This window comes from Eimeria tenella, genomic scaffold (assembly GCF_000499545.2).
Source record: "Eimeria tenella Houghton genomic scaffold, Eth_scaff2, whole genome shotgun sequence".
Lineage (NCBI taxonomy): Eukaryota > Apicomplexa > Conoidasida > Eucoccidiorida > Eimeriidae > Eimeria > Eimeria tenella.
The window spans coordinates 1,064,317-1,082,472 of record NW_013541843.1 but is presented as its reverse complement, the minus strand read 5'-3'; the positions used below and the strand labels follow the sequence as shown (position 1 = coordinate 1,082,472).

The window sequence follows — 18,156 nt, the reverse complement described above, 5'->3', positions numbered from 1 at the left end:
TGTATGTAGGAAGTAACGCCAAACGGTGGGTGGCTTTGCTGATGCTCTAGCTGAGCGTAGACAAACCTCTGTAAACGTGCCAGGAGATGTTGCAAGCCATTCATGAAGTGCCTTCCTGAATGGCTTGCAACATCTGTTTGCTGATCCATCGTGTGTCCCCTACCGCGTAATCAGTGTTGTACTCCATGGGTCTTGCCCATGGCTTTTGCAAACTAGAACGTTTCACTCCCTTACGACTCTGATGTCATGTCAGCCTACATTATAGTACCGAGCTTTCTGCAGGTTCCACAGCAGCGGCCAAGATCGTCTGCTATGCGGGTGTTCAGACCAGTCATTGCTTTTAGAGATGGGGAAGCTTAATTCAATTTCGAGAAGAAAAGTATTAAAGCAGCAAACACCGTCAGACATCTGGCTGACAGCCATATTCTTTATCGAAGGTTCCCTAATGCATTCATTTATGAGGCCTTCGGTTCCAGCTTGGCAGCTGTTCCATGATAATGCACTTTTGTGTTCTGCCTGTTGTCTCCAGACCGACGGAGAGACCGAACATGTTAATCCTAATCTGGAGGAGGAGGTGCTCTGCACGTACATCCAGCAGATCATGCGTGAATCGGAGCTGCCCCTCTCTCCTAGCGAAGTACAATGAAGCATGGAAAAACACCTCTGAAGAGACTTCACAAGCATCAGTGCAAAGTCCTGACCGATAGCGGTGAGAAGTGGTAAAATACAGGCTGACGACTCCAAGGACTTAATGGAGTGTTTAGCGGGTGGAGGAGAGCAGAATTATTAAACGTGAGTGCCTTAGAGTCTCAGTACCGCACGCATGGCTTAAGATATCCCCTAATATTAGCCCTCATACCATGCCAATAGTAATATTTACTCAGACAAACTAAAGTCCCATCTTGTCCCCTGTGGCCATCAGGCCATCAGCCAAGTGGCCCTGATGGTTATAATGCACATGCGTGAGGAGTCGGCATGAAAATGTGATATATGCCGTGGAAACAGACAAGCAGATATGGAAACTGGAAACAGACAGAAAATTTGAGGTTATGGGACTCCATTCGGCTAGCAGTGTAGGACACGCATATACTGCGCACTTGGGATAGGAAGAGACGTAGGCTTGAGGAGGGATCGGATAGTTGAAGCCAGGCGCACTGCTTTCAAATGCCATGATTGCGTGATTGAAATCGCGTGCCAATGGACTCAATTCAAGGGAGGAGGCGTTGGATGAGAGGTGCTGCCTAGTTGATCGTTGTCCAAGGGAAAATCTCCGTTAGCAGTGGTCTCCGCTGCACACGCTCACCTATGAATGCCACCATTTTATACTGTGGCCGAAGTTTCTGGCTAATGTAACCCTATTAAGAACATTCAGCGATCGGCACCCGTGATTCCTTGGGAAATGCGTGCTATACGAGGCAGTTCACCGTGCTCAGCAGGGGCTGCTTATTAAAGATGCCTTGGCAACGCATCGAATACTCCATATTGTGCATCCTGGATGCGAGTTTCCTAAAGGTCCTGCAGTGTTTCTATGATAATAAAGCCATCGAGCCGTACGGTGCTGTAGTACTTTGGACGTGTTCAGCCACTCTGAGGGAGCCTGCTGATCTGCATATTCTCTAAACTAAGTGGCGCACAATAAGCCGAGAAACTCTTGGTCGTGTATCGCTCATGTCTGCTGAGTGGGGCTCAGACCACGACTAAAGAAGCCAAGCGATATTTGTTCGTGCTCAAGGGCGGCGTCTAATTCATAGGTGAGCCCGTCAATTGACAACTTAAAAAGGCTTCACTGTGTATGCAAGTTGTACGGTTCCGCTCCCAGTTAGGCACTGCTTTAGGCTACGTAGTGCATTCATATGAGGCTTTGCGCACTAAAAAGACACACCTTTCCAAGTGAGGCGGGCAACAGGCTGAAAAGCATCGGTGAATTGAGGTTCTATAAACATGCAGCAATAGTTAGTCGTAGCAAGGAGATGACATACACGGGCCTCGTTGTTTCACGCGCCGGGCGATAGACAAATGACTTTTCCTGTGTCTGCGAGTGGCTTTATACCCACTGCGCTGGCTTTGTGTATGAGGTAGGTACATACCCGTCCGAAAACTTGCATTTTTCTTGTGGGCACACGCTTTGACCTAGTATCGGTTGGGCCTACGTGTTGGTATTGCGTTGAAGAGCGGCGAACGTTTCCTCAAGGCAGAAAGGCATTATACCATAGCGAAATAATCCCCTTACTAAACGTAATGCGCTCTTCCAGCGGACCGTCATGTCCAAACGATATGGACAAATGTTTGCTTTTCGAAAAGAACTACACACTCTTAAGCATTCTTCATATCCCCGGGATAAGGGACATGGATAGTTGACAGGCAGTTGGAGAGGAGCTTACTTCTTGTTGGTTTGTCACAGTGCGCATATTCGACTCTTTTCAACTATCATCATACTTCTCAACTGCAATCTTGAGGGCACAGTAAGGGGAGTGCGTACTTATTATCCAGCGTCAGCGCACTTCATAGGCACTAGTCATAAACGCCGACTCAGCAGGCCTCATCAAGTAGATAGCGGGCTTTGCTGAAAGCATGCCAGAAAGAAGCAGCATGCGATGCTGCAGGGGCAATTCTGGGGGCAATCAGGCAGATATTGTAGCGTACACAGGCTAGAGCTCACGGAATGCGTCAGACACGGCCAAAGGTGCAATTTGCGCTTCTGCTGTCTGCAGTAGCTCAGGCAAGGTGGCACAGTTGGAGAAAGCTAGGGGCCATGCCACATTTTCGTCGCTCCCTGCGTATTCGTCCCCCCACGGAGGACTGTAAGTTCGCCTCGGGTAAGGCTCCCTTATTAGCCTGGCAGCAACCACACCAAGGTTGAAAGGCTTCTTCTACATCCGCCGCACCATCTCTTCGATATCCAGTCTTAGCTTGGTTCCTGCGTGTGACCTGTCTATCTAAGGAGTGGGCGTAAGAGTGTTGCCATATGCTCCACTCTAATAACTGCCGCCTGTCTCGTCAGTAAGTCATTTGTTTACGCTGTATTTGGCCATAACCCGTTCCCCGTCTCTTTTTCCCTTTTCACCCAGAATGTACACAACATCCTCGCTTTACCACAAGTCCTTGCCCCTTTACTCTGTGGGTGCCAAACGGGTCCAGTGGATGTGAGCCAACGCTTCCGCTGCCTTCTCCCGCTATGATGGTTGATGGTTCTTCCATTTCGCTATTCATGACTAAAATGCCTAGCCCGGTCGCAAGTTTGGCACAAGAGAGGACAGTATAGTATTTCTTTCTAAAACTACAACTCTTTCTACTGTGGCTGTAAACTATGCAGTGTGCTGTCCGTGTTCGTCCTTGTACTAAATTCAAGCCTACACTTCTAACATTTGAGTACAGCATACGGCACAGAACCCTCTATGGGATCGGTCCTCTACTAGTTTGAAACTGTCCTTGTGATGTATCCGGCGCAGTAAGGCAGTACTTGCTGGTCCCCCAAATAGGTACTGGTCCCGTGGCCTGCGTTTTTTCTTCAAACCTGCGAGACAGGTCTGTATAGAGCCTAGGAAGGTCCGCATGGTGCTCCCATGCTTTTGTCCGCATGTTATGGTGCACTGGAACCGACCACTCCAAACGCTCTATTCCCGGCATTTCCCGTGGGAATTCCACCCCGGCGGTAGGTTTTGGAACAAGATGTAGCTGATGAACAGTTGTGCCACTGGTCCTGAAGGCCAGAGATCAACTCCTGTGGTCTTATCCGCTATGCAGCCTCAGCGATCCCTTGAGCCAAACTGTCCGTTGTTTTCCTTGGTGGTTTCCGAGGTTTCCCTTGCGTGCACTTCATGTACGCATCAACGGTGAGGGTTCTCCTGGTTCTTGTATGGCCGTTGCGTTATTGCGGTTCATACGCCACAATTCAGGCACGTTCTCCCCAGGTGCCGATTGATGTTGCTGTGCAGTGGTGTCTATACGCTTGTGCTGTGGCGCTGTCCAGATATCATCCCGAACGTCCCCCACCTGTACTGCACCCAGCTGCCCAGCATTGCTCCTAAGCAGTTTAAGAATGCTGACTATCCTAGGAACTCGCCAACATCACGAATTAATAGTGCATACTATAAATAAAGGCCGCGGTTTGTCAACAGCACACAAATTATTCCAATCCGGGACCCCTAATATTGTTCACATCCAACAAAGCTGGGGATATTTATCGACAGAATTAACGAACAAATAAGCCACTTCAAATTAGGTGGTCTGAGTGCGCCTTTATATGTTCCTAATGTCTCTCCCAAAAGGTAACTAGCCGCGTACTTTGTGGCTGCCAGTAAAGGGCGACTTTTTCTGGAGATTTCAAACGCTTGGGAGAAATGAATACAAAAGGAAACTCTAAAGACGATAAGGCAGTGACCAAAGTAGTGGCAGTGGACGACCAGTTCATCTGCCATGAGACCCACATGCAGTGGAACTGCAAAGAGCCACTCCAAAGGATTAAAAGCAGACGTTCAAGCAATTTAAAAGCTCCCATGAACAATCGCCTTTGCCTTGAGCTCTCCGCACCTGTGCAGAGGTTACCATGATCATGCGCAGACTGACACGAGCCATCTCCTCTCCAAAATGTACCACTTCAATGGCCGATGTTGCGCTTACTGGATTAGGCTGCTTTGGGCGTTGCCCTTGCTGTTCTCGTGAGAAACAGCTCCTTCATTAACTCGTAGCTGGCGAACTGAATCGCCCCAGCCGGTATACTACGCAAAGTCGCGGGCCATATGCCGTAGTAGAAAGCGCGGAAGCCTTCAGTATGGCGGATGGCATTGAAGCAGCTCAGCGTGGAACTGAAGTAAGCAAATTGTAACCATCACAAATTCACAGCAGGCAGGACACACGCAAAGACCTTCTTCCAGGTACAGATGGAACTGACTACAGACTGGACAGTCCACGCCGTCAGACACACAAGATATGGCCTTAAAACAACGAAGCCCGAAGAGTTAAGCTACGCAAAGTGTGCCGGCACCTTGGAGCCACAAGGGCATAGGATACATGGCAGCACATACGTGTGCGCTGATTGCATTTTTACAGCAAATACAAGCTTTGGCAACTCATGTTTATTTATGACTTGCCCAAAGCAGCCTTTTATCCGAAACCAAAATGATTGAAGGCTGCCACGCTCATTGGCTGGCACATATCAACGTGCACCAATGTACAACAGATACACAGCCGGTTCTCTGTGTAACAGCGATGCGCGCAAGAGCGTTCTTGAGTACCTGTACAGCTTGGGGCGGCCGTCTATGCCGTCATTCATGAGGCGCTTGCGGATGGTGTCAAACGGAAACACAATTGCTTGTGCCGCCATGTTGGCTGCGCTGCCTGCAACAAACACATTAGCTCCATCAGCGGCTACTGCTGTTAAAGCACCACCACGTAAATTGAGGAAATGTTCTTCCGCTGCCAGTGGAATAGATGCAAATATCTGAATATGTCAAATATTCGTATAGAACCAAATACTGTCTCTCCTGTCTAGTAAGGCAAAAGGGTATGTAGAAGCGCACAGGTCTACGCGCTGCCATGTGCAAAGCTCTTGGAACAACCTCACAACTCATGCAACTGTACAATTCCATTAAAAATTAATGCTACTGATGATGCGATCTGGTGCTGACGGCAAGGAGCATACCTGAGACACCTGCCGTGAGCAGCACAAGGGGCCACGAGCCTCCCGCTTGTCTTCTTTGAGCGGCATCTCCCAAAATTCTGAAGCATTTAAATTCACTAAGACAAAATAAGTTTTTAAGTTCGAGCTTCTGGAGAAGATACCAGTGCTGCCAATCGCTCTGCGGGACCCACACTGTCTGTTGGCTGCTGCTGCTCATTAACGCTTGCGACAGATTCACACACATAAACGCCTGCTGGAAGCTCCTGCTCTTTGCCCAATGATAAGGGTGTACAGATGTACGCAGCTGTGCTTAAAATCATAGAGAAAAATTCACGAGCCTTAGCGTCAGCATTTGCGTACGCTGTGTGTGCTCAGCGTCGCTTTAGCCTCAGCTGTACACTAACAGGTGTGCCTATCAAATCACTAGTCTCTCAAAGTGAATATTTGTAGCACAGTACTCTTGGAAGGCCTCTTCAGTTTTAAATGTACCCTTACCTCTTTGACAAATCAAAAACCGTCATCTGTAGCATGACGTATGGCACTCCAGACCAAAGGGTGACTGAGTAGCCTTTAAAAAAACCCCTAGGACCCTCCAGCAGCCACACCCGTTTTGCACAATCCAGCACCCCCCTATAACCCTTATTGCCACAGTCAGTTTTACTAATGCTGCTGCTGCCGCAAGACGCTGCAGCGTGCGAAGACCCTGTGCGGCCCAAGGCTGAGGCATTCACGCCAACAGCTATTCTAACGGACAGGAGATCCAGAGGGTATAAGAGGCTCTTCTGCAGTGACCCAGCAACAGCCCCAGCTAGAAGCAGAGAGAGCAGGCTGCTGCCGTCGCTGCTGCGGCTGACTGCGCTGCTGCCTCCGTGCTTGTTGCTTCTGTCTCCGAGGGCTCGCTTAGCTAGATCGTTCGCTGGAAATTTGATGGCGTAACAAGCAGCAGCTCGCATTGCATTTACTCCGTTTCCCTTCCAGAGGCCCCTTATGCCTTCTTCTTTAACTACGACTCTGATAGCATCAACGATGCCCCCGTATTTACTTATGTCTCTGGCCTTAGAAGCCTGGTATACAGAGGCTCCCTCTTGTGCTGTTGGAGACGGAGCTCTTCGCTGGTGTTCCTGGTCGTGCCGTAGCATGCCCTGGACTTGGTAAAGAAGCCTCAGGCGGTCCATAGGGGCGCAGGCCGTCTTCGTTACAAGACCACTGACGGCAGCACTTACAAGCAACTCGAAGGAATTCGGCATCCTCCTCGCTGCGCTTGTTCCTGACGAGAACTCCTGGTGCAGCAGTTGCTCCTGCTGCGCTCCTGGAGTCATTTTGGAAAGGTCACAGATCCCTACAGAGCTCTGCCCGCACAGGAAAAGTCGGGGATCTCTCCGTGTTGGTTTCTGGAGAGGCGCCTTCCTGTAGCTGCTGCAGTTTTTGCGGTTGCCGCGGTAGCCTTCTGCACCCCTATCGGCCGCTGCATGGTCAGCTCTCTCTTTTAAATCAATAAAGAACTGTAAAGGTGAGGGGATGAGAAGGGCTCGTGCTTGGCTTGACAGAGCTGCACGGGCTTAGGGCCTTGCTGGCAACCTGCGACCTCTAGAGTATACTGATGCTGTCCCCGTAGTGTTGCAACGAGAATGAGTCTCCCTATGACTGAATCGTCTATAAGATTATATCGTATACGTAATGGAGACGTAGCAGCACTTACTCCAACCCAGGGGCCCTCAGGGAGGGATGTAGGGTACGGGAGCAGGGGCCCTCATATGATGAGGGGCCCTTGGTGGGCATAAAGCGTGCACCTGGGTGCAAGTCTGGGGTGTTGAGTGAAGTATTTGTCATTTATGAGCTGATACTTATTCCATTAAACTGCGTGTGAACTGTTAAATCTCTATTTATTACACCAAGAGGGAATGACCCCACAGCGCGTATCGGCAGCGGGTCCCTCAGTCTCACTGTAATGCGCGCACCGTAAGCAGCGCGCTGTCTCTGTTATTTCCTGCGGTTTATTACGCGTACTGGTTTCATAATCACTTAAATGAGTCAAGGGTATTTAAACAATAGAGAAGGAGGGGCTTTATGTGCCGCTCTCGGCTGCAGCGGCTGCTGCAGGTTCGCTGCTGCTGCCACCACAGCCACGCAGCGGGCGGGGTAGCTGAAGGCGCAGCAGCTGCAGCTCGGGAGCGTGCAGCAGCACACCAGCATTTCTGTTACGTTTTCACCTTCGTATAAACCTTAAGACAGGCGTCAGCCTGCTCTCTCAGTGCTCCCTGCTCCTCAACTACTGCAGCAGCAGAGTTTCTGCGGCGTTGCTGCGTTTGCTGCTGGGGGCACAAGTATCAGTAGTTCCATTCCCTTCCCATCAGGTGCTAGAACCGATAGCTCCCAATGGTTTTAAGGGTCAAATTGTCTTTATTTCGTCCGTGTCTGTGGCTTTGTGCCCCCCCAATAAGGACGGTTGCAACTGCTGCTGGTGCTCGACTCGGCGTCGTGCTGCAACAGCAACTGTTGCGCTAGCCTCCATTCGCGTCTTCCTCTACACACCTTGTCTTGCAGGGATCCCTTGGAGGATTGGATTTGTCTACGTTTTCATGATTTAGAGGCTAGGGCTTACAATTACTGTGTGTGCTGCTGCTGTCGTTGAAGGGACGCCGCAGCCGACAGGGGCACGTCGGGAGGCAAGCAGGGGTTGCCGGCAGCAATAGTAAAGGCAGCAGCATCACATCAAAGCCTTTTGCCGAGGGCACTATACTTATTACGTTGGAGCATATTCGAGCGGGCCGTGTGTTTTTCGACTCTCCACCGGTATTACCACACCGAATACTTACCCCGCAGCGTAGCCCACGGCCTTGCCGCTGCAGCGGCTGTTTGCTGGCTTCCACAGTTAAGTTTCGTTTCATGACAGGCTAGAGACGCAGCTGCTGCTGCTGGCGGCTCTCTGGCGGCCCTGCAGCCACGCGGCCCGTCCAGACCCCGCAGCAGCAGCAGCACCGACAACAGCAGCAGCGAAAATCAGGAGCCGCCGCATCTGTTGTGCCAGGTGATATAGAGCTGGCCGACTTCGTACTGCTATTTCAGGTGCTCCTACTGCAGCAGTAGTCTTGGGTGTACGTGACCCCTGGGACACAATGTTGCAGCAGCTTTTCTTGTCTCCCCCTCACCTCCCAGCAGGCTACGCCGACCACTGCCAAGGTGGTAGCTGCTGTGGCTGCAGCAGCAGCAACTGCGGCAATTGCTGCGATGACCCGACGACGGAGACGCTGCTTCAGCAGTCTTGCTGCTTAACCGCTGCAGCAGGGGAGTGGGCTTGCAGCAGATGCATCGCCTATGCGCAGTTGCTGCGACTGCGCTGTGACTCCTCGCCCGCCTTTCTTGCTTCCCCGCCAAATGCTGCTGTCGCATTTCAGCACATGGCTCCCCCAAAGTCGGACGAGCTAGAGAGAGCAGCAGCAGCAACAGCAACGGCGGCTACGCACACGTCACCGTCAGAGGTGCATCGCTCTGGTGCCGCAGAGGCAGAGACTCCTTCAACATGCTGTTGTTGCTGCTTCTACTACGGCAGTTGCGGCACTGCGAATAGCAGCAGCAGCAACAGCTGCGAAGTGTGGGGGCCTCTACCGGTGTCCGTAGCAGATGACTTCAGCTGTGACTTTGGCGGCGCCTGCGATTCCTGCTTGGCTTTGCAGGAGGCACCGAGTCCTCTGGATGCAGACGATGGAGATGTGAGTCAGCTCTGGGGCCCTGAAGAGGAGAGTTGGGGTCACCGGGAATACTGGGGTGCCCCAAGCAGGTGCCCAGACGCTGGAGGACCTCCTGAGCATGAGCGACGGGCGGCAGCGGTGGGAGTGGGTGCTCTTCTCCTACAGCTGCCGAGTAACCTTATATGCGACGCCACACTTTTGACCAGCGTGCCAAGCCCTCTGAATGCTGGTGAGAGGCCGTTGGGGCCTCTGCCACCTTGTAGGAATGAGGCAGTTCCACCGGAATCAGCGAGAGTGGAATGCTGCCAGCGGCGCTGCAGCGAGGCATACACCAGCCGCAGTAGCACCAGTACCTGCTGTTGCGCGCTCGACTTTGATGTGGCACGGCAAAATAGGGAGGGAAAGATGGAAGAGCTGCTGCCTTTGGAGAAAGACCTTCTGTTGCATGATGACCAAGCTCCTGAAGCAGGAAAGACACCTTCCCGTGACATCAACCAGCAGCAGCAGCAGCAGCAGCAGCAAATAGAGCCAAGCACTCTTGAGCAGCTTTCGCCCTCTCCAGTATCGTACTGTGCAAGTGGCTGCGCCTCACCATTGCAGCACACACATCCTGACCAGCGATCTCATCCCGTTCCCAAGGAGTCAGAGCGCCAGCAGCAGCAGGTTAAGCTAGTTGAGACGCGGGAAACTTCGTCTCAAGAGACAGAATGCCAGAAACCAGGAGCAGGGACGCAGCAGATGCAACAGTCTCCTGCCGCGGCCACGAGGCAGCGCGTCCGGCGACGGCGTGCGTCAGATCCCCTTGAAGTGCCAAGACTAGAGCAGGATCAGCAAGAGCAAGAGAAGCAGCCCTATTCTGCAGGCAGTTGCTGCTGTGGCAACCAGCAGTGTGTTTGTACACAGCAGCAACGAAGTGGCAGTTTCTTCGCAACTGGGTCCGATGTGTCAACAGGGCAGCCATGCTACGGCCGGCAAGAGCAGCAACAGCAGGAGTCGTTCCTGCTTCCTGTGCAAAAGAGGAAAAGACTTACAGATAGCACTCTTGCGGACTCTAGCTGTGATGAATGGGTAGTGGGTCAGCAGGACCAGTGGCCATGTGACGGCCAGGGGTGCCAAGCCCTGCTGCTGTCTGCGGAGGAACAACAACAACAACTCTCGCCTGCCTCATTCTACAACATTTCATGCTCACCTTCTACAGCAACTACGGGAGCACAACAGCAGCTGCAGCACGGAGATTCCACAGCAGCAAACTGTGGCTCGTGTGGAAGTGCAGCTAGCTGCTGCTGCTGCAGCTCTCTCGGACTAGAACCGCAACAGCAGCAGCATGCGGGGCTCCATACGATAGTGGAAGGGACTCTCACACGTCAGCTTTCTCACGTTTCTCAAGAATCTGGGGGTGCCGCCGATACAGCGGCAAGCAGCGGTTCGCAGGAGTGCAACAGGGACTCATCAGCTCCGTCTACGGCTCCTTCCCCCAAAGTAGCCGCAGCAGCAGCACCTCTGGTGAAGGGGGGCCCTTTCGTGTGCAACGTGGAAATACCTGTATGCGTTCCGCAGTTTGAAGACAGCACAGACTGCCTCTCGTTGCTGAATCTGACTGAGGCGCAGTGGCAACAGTTCAGAGCCCAAGGCATGTTCAAGTTGGGCGACAAGGGGAGGGCTATTATTAAAAGCAGAATATCAAGGTATGTATGTTCTTGTCTTCTGTTCAGCTTAGAGAAGTTGGTGGCTCTCAAATGCTGTTACGGCAGCTGAAATACGAGCTTGTCATAGTCACGAGATGAAATAACACTCTGGTAAATTATGGTCACACAACCGCGTTGGTGCTTCGTGGGTTCGAAAATGTGGTGTTTAGGCAGCTCCGTGTTTTCCCACATCTGCGGAAAAAGGCTTCGTCGGTTGCGGGAGTCCGCTGTGCCACGACAAAGCAGCTGTTTCAGCTTGCGCAGGTGAGTACGCGCCGTTGCTCCTGAATATTCCAGGGTAGATACAGGGGGCACGCACTATGCGGGAGGCTCGTCAGGAGTAAGTTCGTTGCTCGTTTTTCAGTGGCGTGTCTTAAGCAGGTGCGTGTGATTTGCAGATTTGCGGACTCTATGATGTGCTCCCTCCCCAGTTCCAGCCCGCTTCGTTTCGGAGCTCGCAGCAGGGCCAGCAGCAACAAAGCAGCCAGTTGGACACGCAGCAGAGGGGGCAGGATGCAGCAGCAGTTGCGGCTCGCTACTCGTCGCTCAGCCCCTTGACCAGCAGCTCACTGACGGATGCAGTCCCTGGGAGCAACACAGCAGCTGCTACCCCAACCGCGCTCATGGTGCCAGACTTTGAGGGGGCTTCACCTGGAGGTAGCAGTAGCAGTAGCGCAGTGTTCTGGCAGCAGCAGCAGCAGCAGTTACTGTTGGAAAGTATGCAACAGCAGTCGCAACAGCAGGTTTTTTGCGAGCAGCAGCAGCTCCAGCTGCCTTTGATCTGACTATCGCCTGCCAGCTCTAGCGACGAGATCCCGTGTGCGGAATTCCGTGATGCGTCTGTGATTGGCGTAGAGAGCAGCTTTGCAGCAGCTTCTGCAGAGAAACTCGGCACTGTGTGCAGTCACAGCGCCTTCGCTCGTGTGTTTCCTGAGCCTGAGGACCGTCCCCGCCCTGTCTTTTAGGCGCCAGCCGCGCAGTAGTGGGAGCAGATGCAGGAGTAACAGCAGATGCACCTGTACCAGCAGGGTTGTGGTCTGCTGGACGATGCTCTGGCATATATGTCTCATCGAGAAAAAGGAATTGGCTGCATTCTGGCACTTCTCCGTCGCAGCAGGCAACAGACGTCCAGTTTGTGTGGCACTCGGCGTGTCTACACGCGTTTGCGGGCGGCCACTTACACTTGAAGGTGTCCAATGACTGTTCCAGCTCATCAGCAGCAGCTCCTTCTGGGGAGTTTTCAGTTCTCCGTTGCATGGGCGTAAGACTTTCTGTAAGGGCTAGGACACAAGGAATCGTTGCTGTGAAAATTGGCTCACTGGACGGTCCTGCAGCTGAGCGCACCGCGCAGAAGCCGACTGTTTTTTTACCGGGGGTGAAGCTAGTGCATGAATCACGTATCAGTACATGAACATACGCATCGTTGCTGTACGGCGTATTCAAATTATAGATGTGGCGCTACCTTGAGCCAGCCGACCGGTGACCGTAGTGAAATTAGCTGCGGTAGCGCACTGCGTAGAAGGATACGTGCATCTGTGCCTCTCTGTTGTGTACTGTTATATATAAATATGCTTGAAGCAACATAGTGCACAAGGACTCCGCAATCGACTGGACAAAGTGGCGGGTGCAATTGTCCTTGGAATTGGCATTTGCGTAGCAACGTGATGTTCGTGTTGCCTCGACGGGTTGTCTCACCGCATCGCTTTGGAAGTTCAGTCCCCTGGATTGTTGCGTTTGGCCTTCAGTGGCAGGTGGCAGCGTATGACAGAGCTCGGGACTTCCGCCGGGGTGCGTGTTTGTTTGCTCTCGCACTGCGTGTGTTGGCCTGCGTGCTGGTGGCCGTGAGCACAGGGTACTTGAATCATCAGTTTTCCAGTGCTGCTTGCCTTGGCGTCGTTGCCACACATGCGAAGCGGCAAGGCCATGGACATAAAAGCCAGCCACGGGCAACAAAGCAAGAAAGCCCCGAGCTGAAGCTCAACTTGAATAGCACCCGAGTTCACCGGACTTCTGCAACAAGGATTGCGAGGAAGAGTAGCCAGCTGCCACTATATATAAGCAGTAGCGTATGCATAATGTCTAGGTTGGCAGTCGTGCTATATTGCAGCCGATACTACCAAAGAAGTAAATGTTGCGGGCAAGTGTAACTGATCACTCTTCGGAAGCCGCTCTGTTGCCGGGAAGGCGGCACGTAGAATTTCCCTGCCAGGATTTGGATGCAGAACTGTAGCGAGGCTCGCCGCAGAAAGTGGTCTGCTGAGAATCTTCACCGGATGGACTGCGTGGAAATACCGGAGGACTAGTTATACTGGCTACTAACCACTAATATTGCATGATAACTCAGCAAAGCTAGGTGGATGCAACTCTCGGGATAGAGAACTCTGAAGACTCAAGAACAAACGCAAGCTTGGGAAGGGGAATCATTTGATTAGCAGTCTTTAAATAGGCCCGGCTCATAGACCAGCGAGGAAATGCCGCTGTAGCAGGGGTCTCTAGCATTGGATGTATAATGTCCCCCGAAACTACGGGTATCGAGTACGACATAGCAGATCACCGGTAGCTGAGGATAGAAATGATTATAGAGTCCAGAAGCATTGCGGTGGTACATTGGGAAGTTTGCTGCTCCAGAGTTGAATGTAGATATGTCACCTTTCAAAATGAAAAAAAAATCGAAAAATATTGGCAGGTTCAACAGTTATCGGTGAAACAGCTTCAGCTGGGCACACAGACCAAATAACCCCTCTCAAAAGCTTTGCCTATTAAAGCTTTATATACCGTCACGATTCCATAACGCTTCATTACTTTACAGTTGGCGAATCAACACCAGATTATGTGACTCATTACCACGTCCGGGTGAAGCCTCCCTACCGAAGCCGTGGATGGAACTGACCATTCGCGTGGAAGCGTCACCATTTTGCGCATACATTACCACTTCTCAAGCGATAAAAGTAGTCAGACGCCCAGTAGTATGTAACAGAGCATTTCGCGACCAGCAAGCGGGTACCTATATGAGAATACGCACTCTGTAAACGCCTCACTTTATGTTGGAATTGAGATTACTACGCATGTTGCTATCAAAGAAGCGGCTGCTGCTTCAGCAGGTCAACACAAGCACACAAGCTTCCAAACCACAGCAGAATTGTAAATAGACTATTGCCTGAGATGGCCAAGGGATGATAAAGAGGAGTAGTTCTTTGTCAAGCTTGATCACATCTGCACGGATTGCGCAAGCCCTCTGTGGCAGGAATTACGATGCTCAACAAGGGACACAGAAATTTGGAGGAGGAATCTTGAGAAGGGTTGCTTAAAGGCGTGCTTCAAGAAGTATGCTGAAACTAGCGTAGGTGTGTCCAAAATTAAGAGGATCCGGGGCAGAATAGAGGACAACTTTGCAGCGAATGTTGTTACTTTCTTGGTGTACTCAGAAGCTACCAGGAAGCTAACGCATGCACGTTGAGCCGTTTCAGACTGTCATACAGCCAACAGGGAAGCCTGCCTTTTCCTGTCAAAATTTAATTCATTGTACCTCTTGTGATAATAGCTTGCATTCACCCCGCAGTAGTCTATCACGTATGGTGCTGGGCTGGTAGTATACGGTATCGACGCTGCTATATCGTAGCCAGCATTCTAGTTGCGCTGAGTCAATGGCGGACAAACACACACACATACGCTATAACGCGTAACAGGAAGCATGAGACTCCATTGTCCTTAGCTTGTACCAATGAGCGCAGATATGTTACATCTGCCTTGAGTCTTCTTTTTAGCGACGTTGTCAAAGCTACGGGAATCCAGTTCTGTGCTAGGGCTGACGACGCATGCCCCTCACGTTTTCCAAAAACGAAAATGAAATGACAGCCGTACTACTACTGAAGGGGGTTTAGGTTCCTTCGTGAGTTCTCTGCCGCAGGAGAATTCAGCGCTTGCCGACCGATTCGCCCTTCGAAATTATCATCGCTAATGCTTGCTCGCAAAAAATACGTCATCTCATCACCTTAGGACGGACCGAAAGCTTCTTTCTGAAAGAGAAATATCACCATTCCTGGATCAAAGAACTTTACCCCACACTGAATGGGTCTTCCTTCTTCAGGGCTTCTGTCGTTCTGAACTGCCTACGTCTGCTTTTTCTACCAAAGTAAGGCAGTCCCCTATAACGTTGAATGTATGGAATCATCGTGAAACCGAAACACCGGCTTAAGAATGGTTGTGAGTCGCGTTATCAGTGGGCTGACACTCTTAACAACGCCAAGGAACTCCCTAAAGTACGCTGTGAATTCGATGCTGCACCACTGACCCGTTTCTTCCAGTTATCTAATTCCCCCTAAGTAGCTGTGCTCCGCAAACAATTTATCCTTTCGTCGTATTGCATTAGACGTTGCTCCAGTCTCCCGTGCGGTGAGTGGGCTGGTTCAAGAAGCTGTATGCTAGGTATGTGAGACTGAATGCGGCTGTAGCCCTTAATAAATGAATTCAGAAACCAACCAAGTGAGCGCCGCGAGTTTTCTTTTAATACACCAGTAACATTCGGTAGCCTGTGTCGCTGTCTTTAGGTCGCGAGCTTGAGTTGGGTTTGAATCGCCAGTGGAATACTCGTTCGCCAAGCAGTTCAGTCCCAACACACCAATATCGAAACCGGGGGACCCATGTTCACTTTTTGCACGACGATAAATTCAGGCATTAATTTGGACAATTTTATAGAGGAGAGATGGAATCTATCGCCTTTGTATACGAGCGTGTCCATTCCTTCTCCAGGTATTGCGTTAATTATGCCAGACTAAGGTACGCCTAGCCTGCAGCGAAGTGGATTCAATCGTCGTAAGGACTACGGCTGTCTTATGGCCTGGGTCACAACTGTCTATAGGGGCATACAGCCGCCAAAGGCTGCAATAATTAAACCTATACCGCCAAATGATGAGATCAAGAGCTTCCAGAGAGTATTACCACTGCTCTGCGCAAGTTATGCCACAAGCCGCACGAAAGCTGAGCCATCCAGCAGCAGGCTCACTGAGCACCTCAAGAGAACCCATATGGAGCTTACTGAAATTGCCTGAGCTATTTTTGATCACTCAGAAAACTGATAAAGCCCCTATTCCAGCGAAACAACTCACAGATAGTAATCCAGTGCCTTACCAAGGCTTGCGCCAAAATAAGGCCCTTCCAAAGATGAGTTTACTGTAGTGAGATACTCCTTGTGGTGTCGGGGGTTTTGAGAATTCGAAAGAGACTGATGGCATAAGATTCTGACTTTGCCTTACAGCGGCGCACTGCCCAGCGGCCACTGCAAAACAGCGAGCCAGTTTTGGACAGCAGGTTGACCAAATTTTACTTCACTGCCTGCTGGTGAGGAAGGGTGAGTGCTCTATCTATGGGTACTGGTGGCTGTAGCTCCGTGAATATGATGTCTGCGTTTGCCGGGTGAAGTGGCATCTAAGGCCCTGGGCCACCTCTAAACATGACCCTCAGCCAGAAAGCACATTCCTTCTTCCAGCAGAGTCACACGCAATCCTTCTAGTCGAAAAACTCCTTTCGCTTGCTTCTTTACACCGACGCACAAGCTCTCCTTAGCCAGTAGTAATGCAGCAAGGCAGAACGCTTCTCCCTTTCCCCTTTTATAGTCTGAAAAAATTGTTTGTTTACAGCAAGTTGCATATTTTCTGTGCGCGGCTCTCGTATTTTCGCGTAGTCTTCTGCGCCTGCAGTGGGAACTTTATCATGTCTCGCTCTTGTGTGTGAGTCCGAATATTCAAAACATCCTCAGCATGAAAAGAACATCAATTATTTGCTGGACTTTTTAGTTTACTATTGCAAAGGCGTACGCACATATCACTTCTTGATTCTCGCGTGCATTGGGGAGCGCTGCTACCTGGCGTGAATAAGTCTGTGCATGCCGTGCAATGGTTTTTGCTTGTGGTACTTGCCTCTACAATGGCGGCAAGTGATTGTTGTTTCTATTTTTACTGATTATTATATTTTCCTTCCCCTAGTTTTTGTTTCTGTTGCTTCTGCCGCAGCTATAACCCCGGGGAAACCCGCTGAACATCACCTATTAACAGCAGAACAGCAGTTTGACGCCCATCCTAAACGCGATAAGTATACCTTTGTCTCCTTTTAGCCTATCTGCAGTCACTTATTTCTCTGCGTTCTTCATTTGCACGGCCAACTCCATTGCTCCCGGGCGAATTAATGATGAAGCAGCCAGCAGACCGAACAACGGGTAGGCGCCGGCAGAATCAACCAATCTCTTGTGTGAAAAATGGTTCCATTTAGTACTTAAGAGAAAACCAGTGTGGCAGCTGCACGTCATCTTGAGCGTTGTACTTCTGTCTGCTTCAGCGTGCTCCAGGATGTTCCTTTTCCTAGGCACTTTCCTTGCTGTATTGGGGCAATAATTGATGCATTTGCATATTTGCGTGCTCTGCTTGTTACTGTATTCTCATGTGCGGCACAGAATACCACGACACGTCGCGGATCTTTCGTTACGTGCAACAGACGAAGCATGAGACAGAACCTGAGCTGCTCCTGTACCTGTGCGTCCCTGCTGTCCTCGTGGGCACCCTATTTAGGGCGTACCAAATGTACTATATTGCACTGTTCGTCGCATGTAGCTCCTTTCTCGGCTGCAAGTATGGCGAGGTTAATGTGCAACAGTACATATCCATGGGGATGATGATCGTCATGGCCACAACCATGCAATTCATGCAGCCAGGAGGAGGCTCTCGTATGAACTCCCAAGGAGCTCCTCCCCAACCCCAGCCAACAGGATTGCAGCCAGCTTCATAGTTGAAAATGCCCATTAGGTCTCGGAGCCAGTGGCCGCCTTCGCCGTCTGCTAATGTTTAGTCACCCGCCCATGTCCAGCAGGGTATTCACCCTTCGTAAAACGAGGCGTGCTGGACACGAGGGCGTTTAACACTCAGTCTTGTTCTTAGTCAAGTTCCGCTGGTGACTGGCCGACTTACCGTGTGGCAAACCATGTTACTTGCGCACCGGCAGACTCCCATGGCAAGGTTGCTTCGGGCTCCCTAAATGCTAGTTCCCGCTTCCAAGCCAAAGCTACTACTGCAACTATCCGCTAACAAGGGACCGCTCTCTAGGCGTTCTCTAGGTATGAGCTCTCCACCAGCGCCTCAACCCGTGAAGGCAAGCATTTGACTGACACACTTAC

General features: G+C 51.1%; 4 protein-coding genes across 4 annotated transcripts; 2 read left to right on the top strand and 2 right to left on the bottom strand.

Moving 5' to 3' along the window:
* Positions 1–4,624: 4,624 nt before the first annotated feature.
* Positions 4,625–5,323, bottom strand: ETH_00029740 (uncharacterized protein; the record flags this gene model as incomplete). The annotated part of the gene is made up of 2 exons (XM_013374376.1): positions 4,625–4,805; positions 5,235–5,323. The coding sequence occupies 2 exons, from the start codon at positions 5,321–5,323 to the stop codon at positions 4,625–4,627; spliced, it is 270 nt and encodes an 89-aa protein (XP_013229830.1).
* Positions 5,324–6,111: 788 nt separating this feature from the next.
* Positions 6,112–6,939, bottom strand: ETH_00029735 (mitochondrial carrier domain-containing protein, putative; the record flags this gene model as incomplete). Its single annotated transcript, XM_013374375.1, has 1 exon — positions 6,112–6,939. The coding sequence occupies one exon, from the start codon at positions 6,937–6,939 to the stop codon at positions 6,112–6,114; it is 828 nt and encodes a 275-aa protein (XP_013229829.1).
* A 1,797-nt stretch (positions 6,940–8,736) lies between these two features.
* On the top strand, positions 8,737–11,779 carry ETH_00029730 (AT hook motif-containing protein, putative; the record flags this gene model as incomplete). The annotated part of the gene is made up of 3 exons (XM_013374374.1): positions 8,737–10,994; positions 11,165–11,258; positions 11,393–11,779. The coding sequence occupies 3 exons, from the start codon at positions 8,737–8,739 to the stop codon at positions 11,777–11,779; spliced, it is 2,739 nt and encodes a 912-aa protein (XP_013229828.1).
* A 5,395-nt stretch (positions 11,780–17,174) lies between these two features.
* On the top strand, positions 17,175–17,771 carry ETH_00029725 (uncharacterized protein; the record flags this gene model as incomplete). The annotated part of the gene is made up of 2 exons (XM_013374373.1): positions 17,175–17,205; positions 17,440–17,771. 2 exons carry the CDS (start codon positions 17,175–17,177, stop codon positions 17,769–17,771), a joined length of 363 nt encoding a protein of 120 aa, XP_013229827.1.
* Between the last annotated feature and the right edge of the window lie 385 nt (positions 17,772–18,156).